The sequence below is a fragment of the Leiobunum rupestre genome, chromosome 3 (assembly GCF_980474605.1).
Source record: "Leiobunum rupestre chromosome 3, qqLeiRupe1.1.hap1, whole genome shotgun sequence".
NCBI lineage: Eukaryota > Metazoa > Arthropoda > Arachnida > Opiliones > Sclerosomatidae > Leiobunum > Leiobunum rupestre.
In genome coordinates this window covers 5,731,165-5,750,425 of record NC_143386.1, presented here as the reverse complement: position 1 = coordinate 5,750,425, position 19,261 = coordinate 5,731,165, and the positions used below count along the sequence as shown (strand labels likewise).

The 19,261-nt window shown below is 32.1% G+C and overlaps 1 protein-coding gene across 2 annotated transcripts in view; it reads right to left on the bottom strand.

Moving 5' to 3' along the window:
* Window positions 1–8,388: 8,388 nt before the first annotated feature.
* The window catches only part of LOC149949217 (uncharacterized), a 44,098-nt gene continuing 33,225 nt past the window's right edge, over window positions 8,389–19,261 (bottom strand). The window contains exons 2-4 of one of the 2 annotated variants that reach the window (XM_090167677.1): window positions 16,865–16,962; window positions 14,803–15,001; window positions 8,389–10,338 (exon numbers count right to left, since the gene is read on the bottom strand). In XM_090167677.1, the coding sequence (XP_090023803.1) occupies window positions 10,028–10,338; window positions 14,803–15,001; window positions 16,865–16,962 (608 nt within the window). In that variant the 3' untranslated portion in view covers window positions 8,389–10,027. The remainder of the gene's footprint in view (window positions 10,339–14,802; window positions 15,002–16,864; window positions 16,963–19,261) is intronic. The other variant, XM_090167678.1, reaches the window with a different exon arrangement.

Genomic DNA, 19,261 nt, shown 5'->3' with positions numbered 1-19,261 from the left:
TCTTACATGAAAAACTCCTTTACTCGGGTTTCACTAGATCAAACAACGTTCCGTTGTGCAAATTTGCATCTTCTGGATTATATAATTGTGCTTAGCATCTTTTTATTTAACTTTAGGGAAAGTCAAGGAACGGAGTCTGACTTGAACATATCCGGGCAAAGGTTATTCCCGTTCTTGGAACGGCCTCGTTCTCTTGTCGGCATTTGCATACAGAATTGGAATTGGTTTAGTTCTCCTTCTATTTATAATTGATTTGATATCAATAGGGTCAGATTAGTTATAAATGGTGGTAATTTTAAATGTATCATATTTAAATTAGTTTTTTCCTTTCTATAATAAGGGGAGCCAATCTGTCAAGTTCATTCATACGTAACACAAATAAATCAAATAACACTGACACGGAAACAATAAACACTTTCAACATAAACTAAGGAGGACCTTCCTTAGTCTATGCTTTCAACACAGAAATACGCTTAGAAACAACATTCATGAGGATATTTGAGTTATAGAGGTTCTTCATCTTTTATAATGGAAAATATTTGCTCTGAGAATATAATGAAAATACGTAAAACATTGTCCATTTAAGTGGGAGTTATATTTTATCCAATTCCCGGGGCGCATTGATACCGTTTTATGAGGAATATCTTTTATGGGTAATCCTTGTAAAACCGCATAAATATGAAAAATATAATCCAGGATATCGCCGACAAGGGGTATCGCATATTGACAAAAAAAGGCCAACGAGCGAATCACGCCGGGAGTAGTGGCTCACTCCTGTAATCCCAGGCGTCCGGGAGGCAGAGTTTGTGGATGGCCGTTTGAGGATGATCACCAATACCCCAACGGGTGGTCGGAATACTTCAACCACGGGTGTTCCTACCCCTGTCCCCACGAATCCCCCCGTTGACGTGGCCGTTACACATATATCGCCCTGATTAATCAGATGGTGTCATTGCCGGGCTCGCGGTCTTCTCAGACTCAATTAGCCCTTTCTTCTTTGAATAAAAAAAAAAAAACGAGCGACTCACCTCATCTTACCAGTTTTTTTTTGTACAATTACACATACGCCAAAATAGACTTAGAAATCAAAATTTTATTTTCTAAATACTTTTAGATGTCATTATGCTTGAAAATTATAATATCCTCAATTTAGCACTTGTTGGCGGTAACATAAAAATAATGATGAACTAGGCAAAAACAAGTATCAGATAGTCAAGTTGATACTGGCCGAATGGGATTTCAGGTGGATCAAATACAAGAATATATAATACATATCCCTTTAAATGTTGAGATAAAATTATCTGATTATTTAAATAATTAAGAAATAAAAATCCATGTGACAATAGGTGTTTCCAAAAAAAACTAGAAATAAATTGAAGTATAAAATGTTTTTCTTTTCGTCACTATCTTAACATTTTTAGTTCTTTATAGGCACACGCGTTTCGCACGCGGACTTCAAATTCCAAAATCTTTATCGACTGCAGCACGCACTCTCAATCTTCAATAACCATAGTTAGTGACGTAGAAAAACATTTACACATGGCATCCCTTATTTTATAGAAATCAGAAAGGGTAATACCCAAGGCACCACTTTGGGCTTCGCCAAGTAAAGTATCCATTTCTCCCATAAATGACTACTTATAAAAACGTCTATCAGCTTGGAAGTTTCAATGTACAAAGCAGCTCCTTAAAAACCACTTTTATTTTATTTTATAAACGTTCAAAACCAGCTTTGAATTTTCAAAGGTGTTGAAGTACTTGCATATTAATGTTTCTATTAAATGATTTAAAAAAATAACTTATCTAAAAATATATTTTAAATAACGGTTGCTCTAATTTTGTTTTATTTTTGTTAATTTTGATTTTGTGTTTTATTTATATGCATAAATGTGAAATTTGTAAACTAAGATAAAGGGCTCACAAGTCACAACGTGACTTAGCCCAATAACTATGTATAAGATACATTAGTAATAAATAAAGCTTGATTTGATTTGATTGGATTTGATTTGATACAACACATTATCTATTCGATTAAGGCTCACCATTATTTAAAATGATAAATATAATGCTTCAGAACCTTTTAAAGGTAAAATAAACGGCAAAGAAACATATAACAGAAAAAAATTAAAGAATACAACAGGGTTTTATAAAAGTCCATTACTCTAGAATATTGTTTGTTTCTACAAATACTTGAAAGTTTAAAGGACTTTAAGGGTTTTACATTATAATTTATAGCAATATTTGTGCCGGTGCATTATAACTAACCTTTAAAATATTAGAGGCGAAAGTTAACCAAGAGACTATCCAAGGTCTTAGTGGCTGTTAACGTGCATGCTTTCGCATTTTTAGCACACAGTTAAGTTCTAGGCAGTAAGTTAACTTTTCATTTAATTTATGTAAATTTAAAAGACCATAAGAAAATCTTGAGAAATCCGGCAAAAAGGCCTAGATTTAATATAAGAATTATTTTTCAAAGCTAAAAGCAAATCATTGTAATGCGATTAACTTAAAATAAAGTTGATTCTTAAAATTTATATAAAATTAACTCCAAATTGGACGCCATGAATAATTGTACAAATGTGATACGTTAACCAACCAATTATTGGTGCTACTTCTGATTTTTTTTATGTAAGCTTTGAAACTCTAGCTCTTCCTTGCCAATTTTTGAAGCTATGACCGATAAATAATTTTATAAATTACCTTTATATCGATTAATAAAAATTATAATTTAAGAATAGGCATTTTTGTTTAAAATTAATACTAAAACACTTTTTAAATTCTTTAATGTAAATATAAAATCTGATTATATAGGTTAAAGACTTACAATTGTAGCTTCTACAGGAAAACATACAAAAATAATTTATTTCGAACACTTATTCTTACGCTGTTAAATGCACTATCACAATCAAAACGAAATCGTGTTATTTGTCAAATGGAAAAACATTTAACAATTAAATTCATTTTGAACCTTGAATTTCAATAACGAATTCAACGATACTTTCACGCGTGCGTTGATTTACTAATAAACGTAAGCGAGTCTTATGGTTTTAAATGAACCATAACTTTTTTCATCGCATAATTCTCAATTTATTATTGTATTATATTGTCATTTTCATGTAAGGACTTCAGGTAAATGGAAAAACCACAAATCTAACTTTTTCATCGATTTCCGATGAATTTGGCTTTTTAAATAAATATTTATTACTACCAAGTACATGCAGAGAAGTGTATTTGTGATCTTAGGAGGCATTACCGTTTAATTTCGTCAATATTTAGGAAAACTAATAGCACTATTATCTTTAATTTTTAATTTTAAATAACTCTACTTTTTAATCTAAATTACAAAAATAAAAAGTTAATTGTTTTAGGTTTTTAATATAAAATCATTGACCTAGTTTTTCCGAAAAAGATATAAATATAAATAAATATTTATTTATCAATCAAACATCACAAATACATTATGGTTTGGATTAACTAGTTAAATACTACATCGAAAGTAAATTATATTAACATATTATTTTTGCTTATTGGTAAAAATATAATTAGTAATTTTATTAATTTTAAAATTGTTTAAATCATTAGTGGTTAAATTTTTAATATGTTAATTATTTTAAAATAATTAATTGTTTAATTACAAAATACCTTAATACTATAAAATTTAAACATGTTATTTTAAAGACTTTAATAACTTTAATATCTAATTTGGTGTTAAGAGGTAAGGTAGATATTAATTTGTCAATTAGTGTTTTAATTTTATATTCATAAAAAAGTAGTTAAAGTTATATTTTTAATAGTTATTTTATCAGTTAGAAAACTACACGATGGCATTACTTTGATTTTTTTAAATGTTTCTTTACTAGTTAATATTTTAATTTATTCGTATAAAACTTTCATATTTGGGAATAAATAATATTTTTATTTGTAATTTGTTTATTAAATTAAACATCATCTTAATTAGTCAATTTTAAGTTTGAAAATTATTTATAAAATAAACACAAGATACACCGCCAAAAATACTACGAAAGTATTTAAATAAAAAATTTTAATACTACAATTTTATAGCCTGTACCGACCCTCTATAGCGTCCTCTTATTTGGCCTCTTCTTCCTCAGCCCCTCTCTGGGCGGCTACCCAGGCTGAACAAAAAAAGAAAGTCAAATACGAGGGCATCGAGAGTCGATACATGTTTAAGGCCGTCACCATCGAAACCCTCGGCACCTTCGGTCGGGACGGTTTGGCGGTGATAGATGGCATCGGGCGTCGAATTCGTGAGGTTACCGGAGAGCCACGATAGGTGTAATTTCTCACGCAAAGAATTGCTATCTTAACTCGTTCCCCCCTGGTGCTTCGCTTGCCGATTATCTGGCAACCTTGTGCTAATTTCTTTTCTTTTATTTTAGTTCACTATAACATTCTATGTAACTTTGTTTAAGTGCTGTAATTAAAATATATGTTTTGAATTTTATAGCTCAAACAAATCGACAGTGAATTATGGTAATTTGTTCTTAATTAAAGGGAATATAACCTGCAAAGCAATCTTTATGGAAGACCCCTTCAATTTTTCAAATTTCGCTGTACAGTGGCGCCAAACATTTTTAAAGCGAAAGGCAAGAGCGGTCAGAGCTGCAAGCGTTGGTGTTCCACACCAAATACCTGAGGTTATATTCCCTTTAAGAAGCATTATATAAATTTAAATTCGCTATGCCGAAATTGTTTTAACACCGATTAATTTTGGTAAGGACAGGGTACACAAAATGTTGAAAGAACTTGCAGGCATATCTAGTACCGTATTATTTTTCGTCGTGTTCTCAGATTTAGCCATAATATCTAACATTTCTCAAAATAATATTTAAGCCGTAGGATTTGACCGTTAAATGATTATATCGAACGTCTAGATAATAACGACTTGTAGCTCCAATTTATCTCAAATCATTTTATGATGACTGAAAGATTTCAACGGTTTATAAACCTGCGGTGTTTTAGTGTTTCCTGCGAAATTGAATACCTTTTTCATTCTTGAATATTTGTTATTCAATTTTCGTTAAGGGATAATGGCCTATATAATTGATGGTAGTTTGAATAATTCAAAATGCACAAACTTTGTTTAAGTGGTCACTCTATAGTGTCTTCTAAAAAAGAAGATGATTTTCTTTTCATATTATTTTATTAATGTGTTGTTTGATAGTTTGGATTTTTTGATCTAAGAAGCAGTAGGGGCATTTCCTTGCAATTTTGTCGTCTCCCTTCAATGTAATACGGCTGTTTGCCAAAGCATAAAGTCTCCTCGCAACGGGAAAAAAGAAAACTCCACATAGAGTTATTCTATCTTTTGATAACAGTTGGTGTAGACTCTATTGCTTATGTGGTGCATTAAATTTTCCAAAAAATCCGAAAAGATTAAAAATGTTTTATTGATATTGAAGTCTCGTCACTGCAAATTTGCAATCGTATATAATTTAAAATTTTTATCATATATTAAAAATTTGCCGGTTTATTTAAAATACCTTGTTTTAACAAGAAAAATTATCTCCCTTTAAAATTTTACGTCAATTTATACATGATTTTTTACAATTTTAAGCATTAGTCTATAATACTCTCCCGAATGTTTACTTTCTGTTAAAAAAGTTTTGCTTTCGGTGGTTCTTACCTTTTATTGTAGCATTCGAAGATCTCGCTAGAGCAATGTGGTTTTTAAAAATGATCTTCCTTTGCTTACAAATGGTTGATGCTTAATTTAATATAAGCTAAGGCTGACGCTCCTTTGGAAAATAATTTGAACACTATCATTTTCTCATATCAGTTAATACTTTAAGTTAGAAATAAAAACTCTTTTGCGCCTAGCTCCATGGTATACCTACATGTATTGTTTTCCCTTGGCTTTTCTGCTAGCACAATAACCCTTTTTTACCAATCATTTGGAGAGATATTGTCATCAATGTCATATCTACATTCATTGATGAACTTTGCAGATAAGGGTTTCTAGAAAAAAGGAAGCTTTTCTAAAAATCTATAAGCCAATAAATATAAGGACACGTAGTAGTCACCATAACAGTGTTAGATAGGCTTAAAACCACAATGTGTAGGTTCCCAAGGCATCGTGCTGTGGCAATTTTTAAGCTTTTTGTATACTGTTTTAAAATATCACCTTGAAATATCACAAAGATTATTATACTTAGATAACAAATAACTGATATCGAAATTTGCTATATAAAGAACGGCACTTTGATCCTTATCTACCACTCAAATACTTAAGTAACCTTTTTCGGATTATTTAAAAAACTAACTCTAGACTATTTGAGTCTGAAATTATTAAATTAACCGTTATATGTGGTAAAAGGAAAGATTTATAAAAAGCACAAAACTGATAAAAGCCCAAGTCCTGTAGTCCATGGCCCAACAAAGGTTTCAAACTAGCAACAATACTTTAATTGTTTCTTAAGTAACTACACGCACAGCGTAAAGTTATATCACTACGGTTACATTTATTGTCTTTCATCTGTCCTTAATAAATCGATTACGATTTAACGGTAAAAAATCATACAATTTTACAGTTCCATTATTAATACGTTTGAAATATAATTATTTTATTTTAAATACCATTGTGTGTTTAGTAAAATTGGGCTGCGATTTAGTTTATTGTTCATAATTTAAAAGTAAACCGATAAATAAATCAATTTTTTGTCCCACATCATTGTCTACAAGGGTAATATTATCATTATTTATAATACACTCATTTTTGAAATATTCTGGTACCCAAATAAAAAAAGAATATCTATAGGCCTATATACTTTAATTTTTATAAAGGTTATTTTAGAATTAAATGAAATGAAGGCCTCCTTTTAAGCAAATGATTTGTTCATACAATTTCATGGACAATCTTCTTTTTTAGTCTTTTAATAATCATAAAACTTTGAATGTTTATATTTGAAAAATTCAAATCGATCTTAATTTTAAATTAAATTTTATATTTTTACAATTTGTGCGTACTAAAAGAACAATCTGATCTGGTGAAAATTTTTAAATATTTAAAAAAAACAATGCCTAAATTTAAGAAGGTTTGATTTTTGAATAAGTCAATAGTTAAGCTTCAAATGTTGATTAATTGATTTCAATTTAAATTTATTTAGTTTATTTAATGTAATTTTTCTACTTGGGTAACGTAAAAGAAAGGCAACGAATTACACTATCTATAAAAAATGTTACAAAATTTAAGTATTAATCATATGGGATGCTATCGGTTTAGATTATATAGGAGCACCATATTTGTTGTTTATTATGAGAGCGCTATACCAAATTGTTTTCGATGACCTAAATTACAATACTAAATGTCATTTCGCGTAAATATATTACTTTTATGGACAAACGAATTTATTCGACCGTTGATATTATTTTCGTACGAAGGCAATATGTACGTTGATAAACCTTTTAAACTTTTATCCCCGGTTCTTTAGAAATAAATATATTATTAAATATAATAACATAAATTATACATGATTTTTTGTTTTGGTTAAGATTGATTAAACTGTGTATTCTTAAACTCTCCGTTAATAACAAGTTTGGGTTTCTTTTATGAAAACGATATGCAGTTATGCGTCGTACATTATTCAAAATACAAAGTCAAGAGCGAAGTGTAAATAGCAATAGAAAAATTGGTAGAATAAAAATATTTTTCTATTAATATTATTATTTATTATTACGAATTGTAAAGGTTGTCTAATGTTCTTCATAACAGATTAAATAATTTGAGGTGAAATTATATAAGTAAACGACGCTTTAATTTGGTTTTTAATTATAAGTTCTATTCAATGTTTAGTTAAAGGTCCTGACCGTGTTCGATAATGTCATATTGCTAATTTGAAAAATTACGCTACCCACGGTTCTAACAAAACGTACGCTAAACTAATGGTCATTTTTATTTTTGTAACAACAAGTAAATCTGCAAGATAAATAAATAAAAGTAGTTAAGAAATAAACTGGAAAAGTTAACAGAAGAAAAGATAAAAGTATAGAAAAAACAAAGAAAATTGAATTTTTTTAAGATCCACTCATGCGCTTGAAACGTTTTTGACATTGGATCCGGTTAAGAAAATTATTATTTTTCTTGCTCTAAGCCTAAACTTAGAAACAAAACGTCATTTCACTACGTCAGTTGAGAGGTTTCATTTGACGATTTAGGACGTCACTAATGTTATTTGAGAAATTTGAAAAACGGTCGTTATAATGGCGTCCATTATAATGATTTAGTCCACTTTCTAAAACGTTAAAATACAAAAAAATCTATTGGTGGAAAGTGTTGAGAACCTTAACAATGATTAGCTATTAAAAGTTATTTTAACTAAGGGAAATTTAATAATTGTTAAAATTTAAATCTAACGAAAAATGTAGAAAAAGAAATTATTTTTGAAAATTTAAGATAAGAAGATGTAAAAGATAGAATATATCGATTGAATAGGATGACAATAGCTTAAAATATTTACAAAAGTACGATATGTATATTTAATCAACTGAAAACCAAATATGACCATTAACACTTAACAAACACTAAGTTATTTTAACTGGACTGCAAAAACTATTTTTATAATGCCGCGCCTGCGCAGTAGAGGTTCCAAAAGAGTAAAATGTGTAATATTATTAGAATCAATGTATTGTTTTTTCAAGATTTATTTTATCTCTTGATAAATATTAAGTTAGCTTTTACACGTGTGAAAGTAGTCGTTGTTAAAAAAAATAAGCACAGCAAATCGTGAAAAAGTAAAAGATATATACTATTACCTTTTTGAAAGAGGCCTTTATCGGTTTCTAAAACAAAACTTCATCTTTTAAAAATATTTTTGCGGTTTGACTAGGTTAAATTAAATTTTTTTTGATAATTTTAGTAGTTTCTTACTTCTACCCTAATGTAAAACAAAAAATTGATTATTTTAAACATTTATTTCCGCGGTGTTTCACTGTGCTTAAATTTTCGCTTCATATATTGGTCCGAAAACATCAACAACACTTTTTTAAAGATTCTAAAGAAAAACCTAAATGGCAGAATATAAAATGACACTATCATTTTAGCTGACCTTGAACACAACGCGGACCCGTTGCCAGCGAGGTTCTTGACGTGGTAGAAAATGGCCAGTTTCCTAAAAGGACTATGGTAAAGGTTTGCCTTCATGAAGCACGCGAGTCTGGAGGTTTAATACAATCAGACAAGAAATAGGGAAGACAAACTGTCCTACCCTGAGACAAAATACCATAAGCACAATGTCCTGTAAGTTTAAAAATACTTTCAATTTCAACCTCATTTAAAAATAATAAAGATTTAAAGGAACATACGCAATGGGATCAATTTCATGGCTATTCTTTATATAATTTTAAGAGGAAGATTTAATTTTTGAGGTGACATTGCCAACTGATGTCTGTCCTCCCTGGCAACGGTCCTGACACAACGCTTGATCACCAGGAAAAAAAGCTAAAAGTTTGAAAATATATTCTGAAAGAAAGTCTAAAATGATGCATCCGCTCTCTTTCTTATTTGTCAAAGAAGGCGTTTTTATTTTAAGCTCTTTGCTATCTCCTCAGCCAAATACGGCATAAAACGTCTTCAAAGTCTCGCAAAGTTACCGCCGCTTTTCCTTCAACTTTTTAACGAGATAAAAAGGCGTTTCGGTCAAAGTCGCGACGAAAGAAGAAATAATTGACAGACGAGAGTATACCAGAAAAGATACATAATGTTTATATTGGCCAGTATGAAATAGTCGTTATTTTTACTTAAGGTTTTATAGATATTTGTAAAGAGTTCGATAGTCTCGTTCCTTTGAACGTCTGCCAAGAAACATATAAACGTAAGCGTAAATGGCACGTATAGATAAAAATGATGACTGCTGTAAGAGAAGAATTTTTCATTTTGTAGTCGACTCCATCGACACTTTCAAACGGCAAAAGAAAGGAATAGGTGAGGATAGAGATATGTATCGAGGCTTCGCGCTAGTTTTCTTCCGCAAGTTTTGTTTCTTAACGATATTCAATATGTTTCTTTAACTCATAGTACGTGCAAGTTGTCGCAAGACTTGGATCTCGAGCAAGCCTTCTTGAGGATTCTTTTTATTAAGCCTTTGGCTTTGCAGCCCGAACACGAAGACGAGTTGCGACTCGAAGATCTGCTTTTGCTTTGATGACCGCCGCTGGGTTCTTTTAAAGAGGAAGACCTCGAAGCCCGTTTTTTCTCGCTGAGTTTGTTCTTCAGCCTTATCTGCGCCAGCGTTCCAACCAGAAGCTCGTCCACGTGGTGGTTGATGCCCACGGACGTCTCGATAAACTTGCAGTCGTGCGACATGGCCAATGATCGGCCATCTATTCAGAAAAATACAGAAGAAATAACATTTGTTATATCACTCAGAGAGGAAATTGTAATCTGGTTGGCTATAATGAAGGTTTTATTTTTTATTTTCAGTACCGGATTTAACTGTGTGTTAAGTGTGCTTAAGTGTACAACCTCAGCGGCCTTATAATAAAGAAGACGGACCTCGACCTCGTGTCCAATTATTTGGAAATCTCCAATTACCGGGCGTTTAGGTTTTTAAATGCGGCACTACCTTTTGGTAGACCCTTAATTTTCTCGAAACTTCGTTAACTATTACTCTCAATCTTCTGTAACCATATAGTTTGTTTCAATCAGAATTCAAAGCGATAAATAAATAAGCGTTTTGAGTGTTTAAAGCGCCACGTACTGGCCAACGCGAGAAGCTCCTTAAATACTGTATTTTCTTATGCTAAGCAGATGATAAATAGCAAAGCGTCTGTTTATCAGCGTAAAAGCTATCATTTTATCTGCCTTACGCGTTGGCCGCTTCGTGGCGCTTTATGAACACTTAAAAGTTAAATTGAAAACGTCTTGCGTCATTTTAAAGTGAGTGTTATCTTTCATTTTTGTTGGTGTTACACTAAAGAAGCGAACCCTTCTAATAACAAAATCTTTGATTATTTTTAAAAATGAACATCTGTTTCGTGAAGTGTTAACCTCGTTTATCGCATTAGTTACAAACACGAATTTATGAATTTTAACCAAGTAATCTGCTTCATGTGGAGCTGGTCGATTATTTAAATCAATTAGAACATGGGCAGTAAGGGTGGAGGTTTTAGATCGTTTTTTTAACTGTCAATTAATTGGTTAGTATATTGTTTCGACAACCATTCGCACTTTTTAGTCGTCATTCTTTTTCGCAATGGCTAAATTTGGTGGGAGTTAGAGATCAACCCTTTTTTGCTATAGGTGATGTACTTATATCTTAACCGGTAAATTCATGATATAAATAGACTAATTAGAAACTTGTATTAAATAAAATATAAAAAGTTGGAATCGAGCTACAGGTGTTTCAATAAAAACAAAACATCCAAATAATTAAAGTATAGTTGATTTGATAAAATAAAAAGTTGGAATCGAGCTACAGGTGTTTCAATAAAAACAAAACATCCAAATAATTAAAGTATAGTTGATTTGATAAAATAAAAAGTGGTCTTACCCATCTTATTAAAATGTTGCCCTTACGTCACATGACCCAGCTTTAGAAGTATATTTTTCGCACGCGTGATTTGGACGCGCGCTAGAAAAACCTATATACATCGCGACTGTAACACGCGCTCGTAGACTAGTAAATGTAAGAGACTGTGACGTAAAAGCATCATTAAAACCAGCAGGACACTTTATTTTAAAAAAATAACAGTAATTTGTTCTCTGCGTCACGATCTTAAGCTTTTAAGTACTGTATAAGCACGCGCGTTTCACACGTGGACTTCAAATTCCAAAATCGACTCAAGCGTGGGCTCTCTATCTATTGACGTAGAAATAACAATTACATGTTACCTCCCGTATTTTATAGAAACACCTATTGCCCTATTTAAATGGTAACAATAAAATAAAATTTCCCGACAGCCCAAATAACCACCCACTATTATATCTTTAAAAGTTACATTTCTTACTCTGGCATTATTTATTATTTTATTTATTTAAAAGATAAATTTAGTTTGGAGTCCAAAACCGGATAGATTCGGATACTAAATGCAAATGCCCCACCCACTATTATATCTTTAAAAGTTACATTTCTTACTCTGGCATTATTTATTATTCTATTTATTTAAAAGATAATTTAGTTTGGAGTCCAAAACCGAATAGATTCGGATACTAAATGCAAATGCTTTAATTTAAGATCATAGTTTTCAATAAATTAAAAAACAAACACGTTAAAAATTATTAAATTAGTTTAAAAATAAATTTAAAAATATAGAAAGTTTTTTTATTACTTTTTTTCTAAATATTGCTTTTAGCCGGTATACAAATAAACTTTTAAGTATTAAGTTTGACGTTAATAATAATTTATTAGACTAACGAGTGACGGAATACACATTTGAGGGCAATAATTTTATTATTTTATAAATATACTTAAAAAATCTAAACATACATTACAAATTAGGTAAATCTAAAAATATCGTCGTCCCAATTGTATCAACACGGTTTCGTTTTAGTAGGGATATAAATTACTTTAAAAGTGTAAATGTAAAGAGCCTCGACCTCATCTCGATACGAGGGAAAATATTTACTTTATACTGACTTTTTTGACCTTTGACGTATAAGCGTGTAAACGTAATTCTAATTTGAGAGCGCTTACATGTGTCTCAATCGGCAGGCGTGAGCCGCTCTATTTATTGCTCTTGGGATGGATTGAAAAACGGCACGTTTCCTTCTAAAAAAGATTTCGAAAGGAAAGCAGCGTCTAGCGGTTGGAAAGCTGCAGGAATTACGGGCGTTTTTGCAATTGGCATTCTGGCCGCTTTGTAAACCAGCTGCAAACTGTGTTCTTATGACGTCAATCGTAAAGTAAATAAAATAAAAGCGCTTTCGGGGAAAGGCAGGAGACAACCTCAGCGAACGGTTCTCTCAGGATGGATGGCCTATTCCACGACGCACTAGACCAATTTACGGCCGCTTTACAAACCCACGATACGAGCGAATTTTTAAAGAGGTTTATATATCGTTTCATAAAAGGAGGTTATTGGAAATTACTGACAAGGAGACTACCCGAGGTGGTTATCTCCGATTTGGTTGAAACTCGGGTGGTAAGTATACCTTCATGTAACTTGAAAATCCCGAAAAGGGTGGACAAGAATGGGCTTTCGTTTTGCCATGACAACCAAAAATGTTTTTGACAACTTAAAAACTGATTTTCTCTATGGAAATTAACATGGGAAAATCAAAAAATTAAAAAAGGTTCATCAACTAGATACATAATTCAGGGCATGGCTAAATCTGGTACATTTGGACCAATATACGTCAATTTTGGTAAATATGAGAAAATATACATATTTTGGGTAAATACGAGTAATCAGTTTTTAAGATGTGAAAAACATTTTTGGTTGCCATGGCAAAACGAAAGCCCATTCTTGTCCACCCTTTTAGGGATTTTCAAGTTACATTAAGGTCTACTTACCACCCGAGTTTGAACCAAATCGGAGATAAACACCTCGGGTAGTCTCCTTGTGACTTTAAGTTTTGGGAAATCTGGCTTACAATTTCACCGCATCTATGTATTATTATGTAAATTGAGATTGGACTCAACACTATTTTAGTCAAAAGATTAAATCGGATTAAACCATGATCAAAATGATAAAATTTTGCTGATTTTTTTATATTTTGATTTAATGTTTTAGTTCGTGATTAAAATTATGAAATGGAGATTGAACTGATGAAATTGTGATTGAAGTGGTTTAATCGTGGTTAAAATGGTTATTGGAAAATAAAATGATTAAATGGATATAAAATGATTAAACGCAAAATGAAATGATTATTTAGAAATTAAAATGGTTAAATGGAAATTTAAATCATTAAATGGAAATTTAAATCATTAAATGGAAATTTAAATCATTAAATGGAAATTAAAATGATTAAATGGAAATTAAAATGATTAAATGGAAATTATAATGATTTAAGCGTGCATAATATGATTAAATTGTGAATAAAATGTTTAAATCATGTTTCAAATGGTTAAATTATTATTACTGCCCACTTTTACAATTACATTTGAATTATTTGATTTTGCTTAAATGAAATTTCTAAATTTTTTTGGTTTTTATACTTTACAAATAACATAATGTTGAAACGAGTAGAGTTTTCACGTGCGCTATAATATTGGCAATTTAACCTTCGAAACATGTAGTTTTAGCGATTGAGATATATTTTATAAATTGCGCGCGCTCAACAGTCCTTAAATTACCTTCTTTAGTTGTTTTTGATATTTCACATTAATAAAAAAAATCCAAAAATATTCGTTAGAGCTTTACTTATAGACCTTTCTGTTACTCGTTACCTATTACGAAAAATAAGTTGAAAAAATCATTCTTATTGGTTTTTATAAATAATAGCTAAGTTTTGCCCAAAAATATATCCCGGCTTCTTATGCAGAATAAGATCAAAAAGAAGTGACGTAATACCATATTCAGACGAGGCTGATAAAACTGGGTTCAGTAAACCAAAGTTAAATTTTTATAGCACATTTCAGTATAGCTAAATAAGCTCTGGTTTCAAAAACGGGATCTAAACCCGGGTTTATAAGCCTCGTCTGTAAAGAGTATAAGACAAATGTACATTATGAATATTTCGAAGAGATTATCTAGAGTAACAACTACATGTATAAATTGGAAGAAATATCATTTCAGTTATATGCTTCTAAGGGCATGAACTAAATGTTCTTTATATTACTTCTATTATCCATATAAATATGTTATTTCGGGAAATAGATATAATTCGTATAATTGTATTCTTACCTTCTGTTGAAATGGCTCGTAGACGAACCAAGTCGGTTTTGTTGCCTACGAGAATGACCGCTCTGACCGGACCGTCAGGGTCGTCTTGTGCCCTTTGGATGGCATGCAGGATTTCTTTCGCTTGTTGAAAACTTCTTTTGACCGTCACTGAGAAAATGACGACGTACGCATCTGGCCTGTAACTAGCCAATAAAGGCCCCTACAACAGAAAAATAATCATCACATTAAAAGTCGTTTCAAATCGGAAAAAATTTGCTAAGGTTTTTAACAATAACGTTTTTAAAACTTAGAACACTGACACCAAGACAGTTAATGGGTCTAAATATTTCTTTCATACAAGTGCGATTGCTTTCTTTTGGAAAATATCGTGGACATTAGCAAGCGTTAGAGTTATATACAGTATACTTTATCTTTAAGGTTTTCGGGTTGATTAAGTATCGTTAAACTTTGTAATAAATTATATTTGAATATATTCAATTCATTTATGACGTTTTTAAAACTAAAAATCGTGGTTGATTTTTACAAACTTAAAGACGATATGCTCAACGTGTACCTTTTCAAAGGACTTTACATATACACCAACTATGCTGGCTTACATTAATTCTTGTATTCTTAAATATGGAAAATATTTCTTTATTTAAGATGATAAGTTTTTAAACGCTATATAAACATTATAAAGCACCTTTTAAATGGAAACTAATTATTTTAATATCAAGTACAGCTAATTGGCCATTATATAATTACCAAAATATAAGTTACATAATTTTTGGTAAATTGCGTAATTATACTATTACACTGCTCCAATTAAGACAAAAATAATCATTGGATTTCAAATCATTCCTTTAATCCATGTTTAAGCAAACTGCTACGAAATGCGTAAAATTGTTTAATTTCATGAGCTACGTATTAAATAAATGTTTGTATTAAAAAATATGTACACCTTTTCATATTAAAGGGGGAAATGATGAAGGATTTAGTCATTACTATTAGACACGTATCATCCTAAAGAATAGAAATAAAATATTTTATTTGCTCTCGTATATCAAAGAGAACATACTATTAATTAAAAAGATTGTGATTATTATAGTTATAACAAAGCATTGTGTAACAAATTTGTATACAGTGTAAATATTTTGACCTTGAAGGACAGTTATTCGACTCGTACCAATTATTCCCGTAGACAACAATCTGATTTATTTAAAGTGTAACGATTGTTTGCATTTAAACGTAAATCAAAGTTTGTGTGGTTCCACAAATAAAATGATGGTTAGCTATGTATTTTAGAACTTATCATATGGAGGAAAGTAACGAAAAGATGAAACTTAATTCTTGATTAATATTTGTGGTGCCTTGGGTATAAGCCTAGCTGATTATTATTATTATTAAATATTCCTTAGCAGCTAAAGCAATTGTAGCAATAAAAGTGGGCGCTGAAGTCGGGATAGCCCTCTGATTTTAAAGCAAGTGGGGACTCGACATGAAGTAGCTCTTTTTTCAATAGATGTCGCTAGCGTCAAAATCAAAAAGGCGGTACTTATAGGTACACCTCGCGTTCATTGGATAGTGTATAAATTGATCAATAACATAAACTACAGCAATTATAAGCAATATTTTATACGGGATATATAATTAGGGTTAAAGTCCACTAAATAGAGTATAAGCTATCTAACTACATGTATAATATTTAACTTTGGCTCTCTAACGACGTCATCATTTAGCTCTTTTTAATTTTAGCTTCCTTCGCCATATATAGATGGCACCACGCTCTTCAGTAAAGTCGGGTTTTTGAAGAATCGGATAGATTCATGGCCTTCTCTAATAACATGGGCTTTTTCATAATACAGGTAGCCAGGATAGAGCCGCCACTTGCTTTAAAACCACCGTAACAATTGGCCGTGCTATAACTTCGGCCGTGAGTGACAATTTTACACTTCTATATTTAATTTTTTATTTTATTCAAACACTGATTTTTCTAGGCTCATTCACACACCTCTAACGGAGATAAAGAAAACGAAACACCACAAAGGTAAAGTTTCTATTCAAAAAAAAAATCTTCATTTACAATATTTACCATATCTTCAGTGTAGGGACATTCCACAAAGACCATCTCAGACTCTTCTCCATTGAGAACCACTTCCACTGTTTTCTCGTTTTCTTCTTCTGTTTAAAGAAAAGAAATTATAATTTCAAATTTTATAAATACTTAAGTATTAATATAGAAAATCTAAAGATTTTAAGTTTTGAAGATTTTGTTAGCCTTGAATATTAAAAAAATAAGTTTTGAAAAATTATATTTTTGATTTTTACATCAAAAGAATATTTTCATCGGAAAACCAATATCCTCACTTCTTAGAAATAAATAATGCTAATGGTATGATGTTACATTTGACATTAAAGTTACGAGAAAGTGCACTTAAGGATTTTTCAATTCTCAAGAGAGTGAAGTCCAACTTGAAACAAGATATATTTTATTTCTTACTTTTCCATTTGGTAACTCTATAGGGTTATAATCAAAAATTAAAATAGTTTCTTTGAAGAGAGGTTACGGATAGCAGCGTCTCGTCAAAATAAAGTCAGAATATATATTTAAAAATACCTACTATTTTTGAATTTTAATAACGGAATGGTAAAGCCATCGGGTTTCCATTGGCTCACGCCCCCCCCCCCGGTCCCGAATGAATGATTGAGCAAAAGAAAGAGGCACCTAGCGGGAGAGCGGTAAAGCTTTTCAATTGAATTCCGTGTTCGGAAGAATTTAAAGCGATCGTGGAAAAATGCTTTCAATTTCTATACCAGAACTATATTGAAAAACGAACTGTACCAGTAGATGGCGCGATTTTAGAAGTACAGCGTAACTAGGATAACCAACATTCTCCGTATCGCGTACGCGCGGCTTTTCACAACTATATTCCGTGAGAATAAAACGCTTTTAGAAACGCCAAAGGTGCGCGTATGGGAGTTTCTGTTGTCGTGTGGCTTAAGCTGACAACGCGGAGCACCTTGTGGGGTGGCGCAGTCACTAGCACTTTCGCCTCGCAGCAAGAACAGCCGGGTTCAATTCCAGCTTGTGGCACTTCTGCGTAGAGTTTGCAAGTTCCCTCCACACTGGTTAAAGGGGTTTTCCCCCGAGGTCTACGGTTTCTCCTTTCCATAAAATTTGTAGAGGTTACAGGGCCGTTTTTACGCACAGGCTATCTAGGCTGCAGCCTAGGGGCCCGCACCACAGAGGGGCCCGCACCACAGAGGGGCCCGCACCACAGAGGGGCCCGCACCACAAAAGGAAAATGTAAAAAATGTCATAAATAGCTTTAATAGTCTTATCAGGTTTTTAGTCATAAAAATTTCTTTAAAATACGATTTCAGGATTCCCCCAGAAGGGCCAGCACCACAGGTCAGCCTAGGGGTCTACAGATCCTAAATTCGGCCCTGAGAGATTAACAGTAAAAGTTAGTATAGGGAACTGTTCGCTCGCGTGTCGTGAAGGGCTTTCTACCACCCTCTTACGAGTTGAAATCCGGCCACCTGTTTAAGGCATTAAAAGTCGCTAGATTACTTGGGCCTAAGGTGGTGCCTTGGGTATCAGCCTAGCCAATTATTATTGTTCTTATAAACGATCAAGTAAATCTTGTAAAAATTGAACGAAAAAAAATGAACTAACCCTGTATAACTGTAAAAAGTGCCACAAGCGCGTTGTTATTCGGGAAATAAACACCATTTGAATTTAATTTAATTTAATTATTATTATTATTATTATCTTATCTTACCTCCTAAAATATAAACTGTGAACAAATGATATTCTACTAGAATTGCAGTAATAAGTGACTCATACGGATGCGTTAAGACTAAAAACGGAACGACCCTTTGTAAAAAGGACACTTTGTTAAGCACATACGGACATTTTGAGCCAATACGAGTAACGGGCGAGTGAAGTGAAGCGTAATTCATTTAGGCTCTCGGCGATAGGGGCCACAATATGTCACCGTTAAAGATAGCAGAATGGCCGATAATTAAATAAAGCCAGCTCGAATATCTTTGAAAGAGGCGGGCAACTGGCCAATATCCTTCGCTCAATTTAACCTTTCCAAAACTATCTTCATCTAGAAACATATCGACACATGCATGTGCGCTGATACGCCGTCGGCTCTCGCCAATCGATGTCCTGGGGTCAGCCACGGGGCTCCGACGCCTTGCTCGCAATCGATGACGACGCGCTTCGATGACGGTGTCGCCTTGTCGGACTCCCTGGTGCGTTGATGGAAAAACACGCTTGTGATCTTATCGAAGGATATCTTTGTTTATTTCTGCCGGCACTTTGTTTTGGAACACGTTTTGAACGGATATTGCTCCTGAATATAGAGTGTACTTGCACTTTTATTTGGCACTGTTAATTCAAAATGGCGACCATTGAAAAATAACTCCCTGCAAAAATTCAATTAGGAAGACTCTAACCCTAATAACG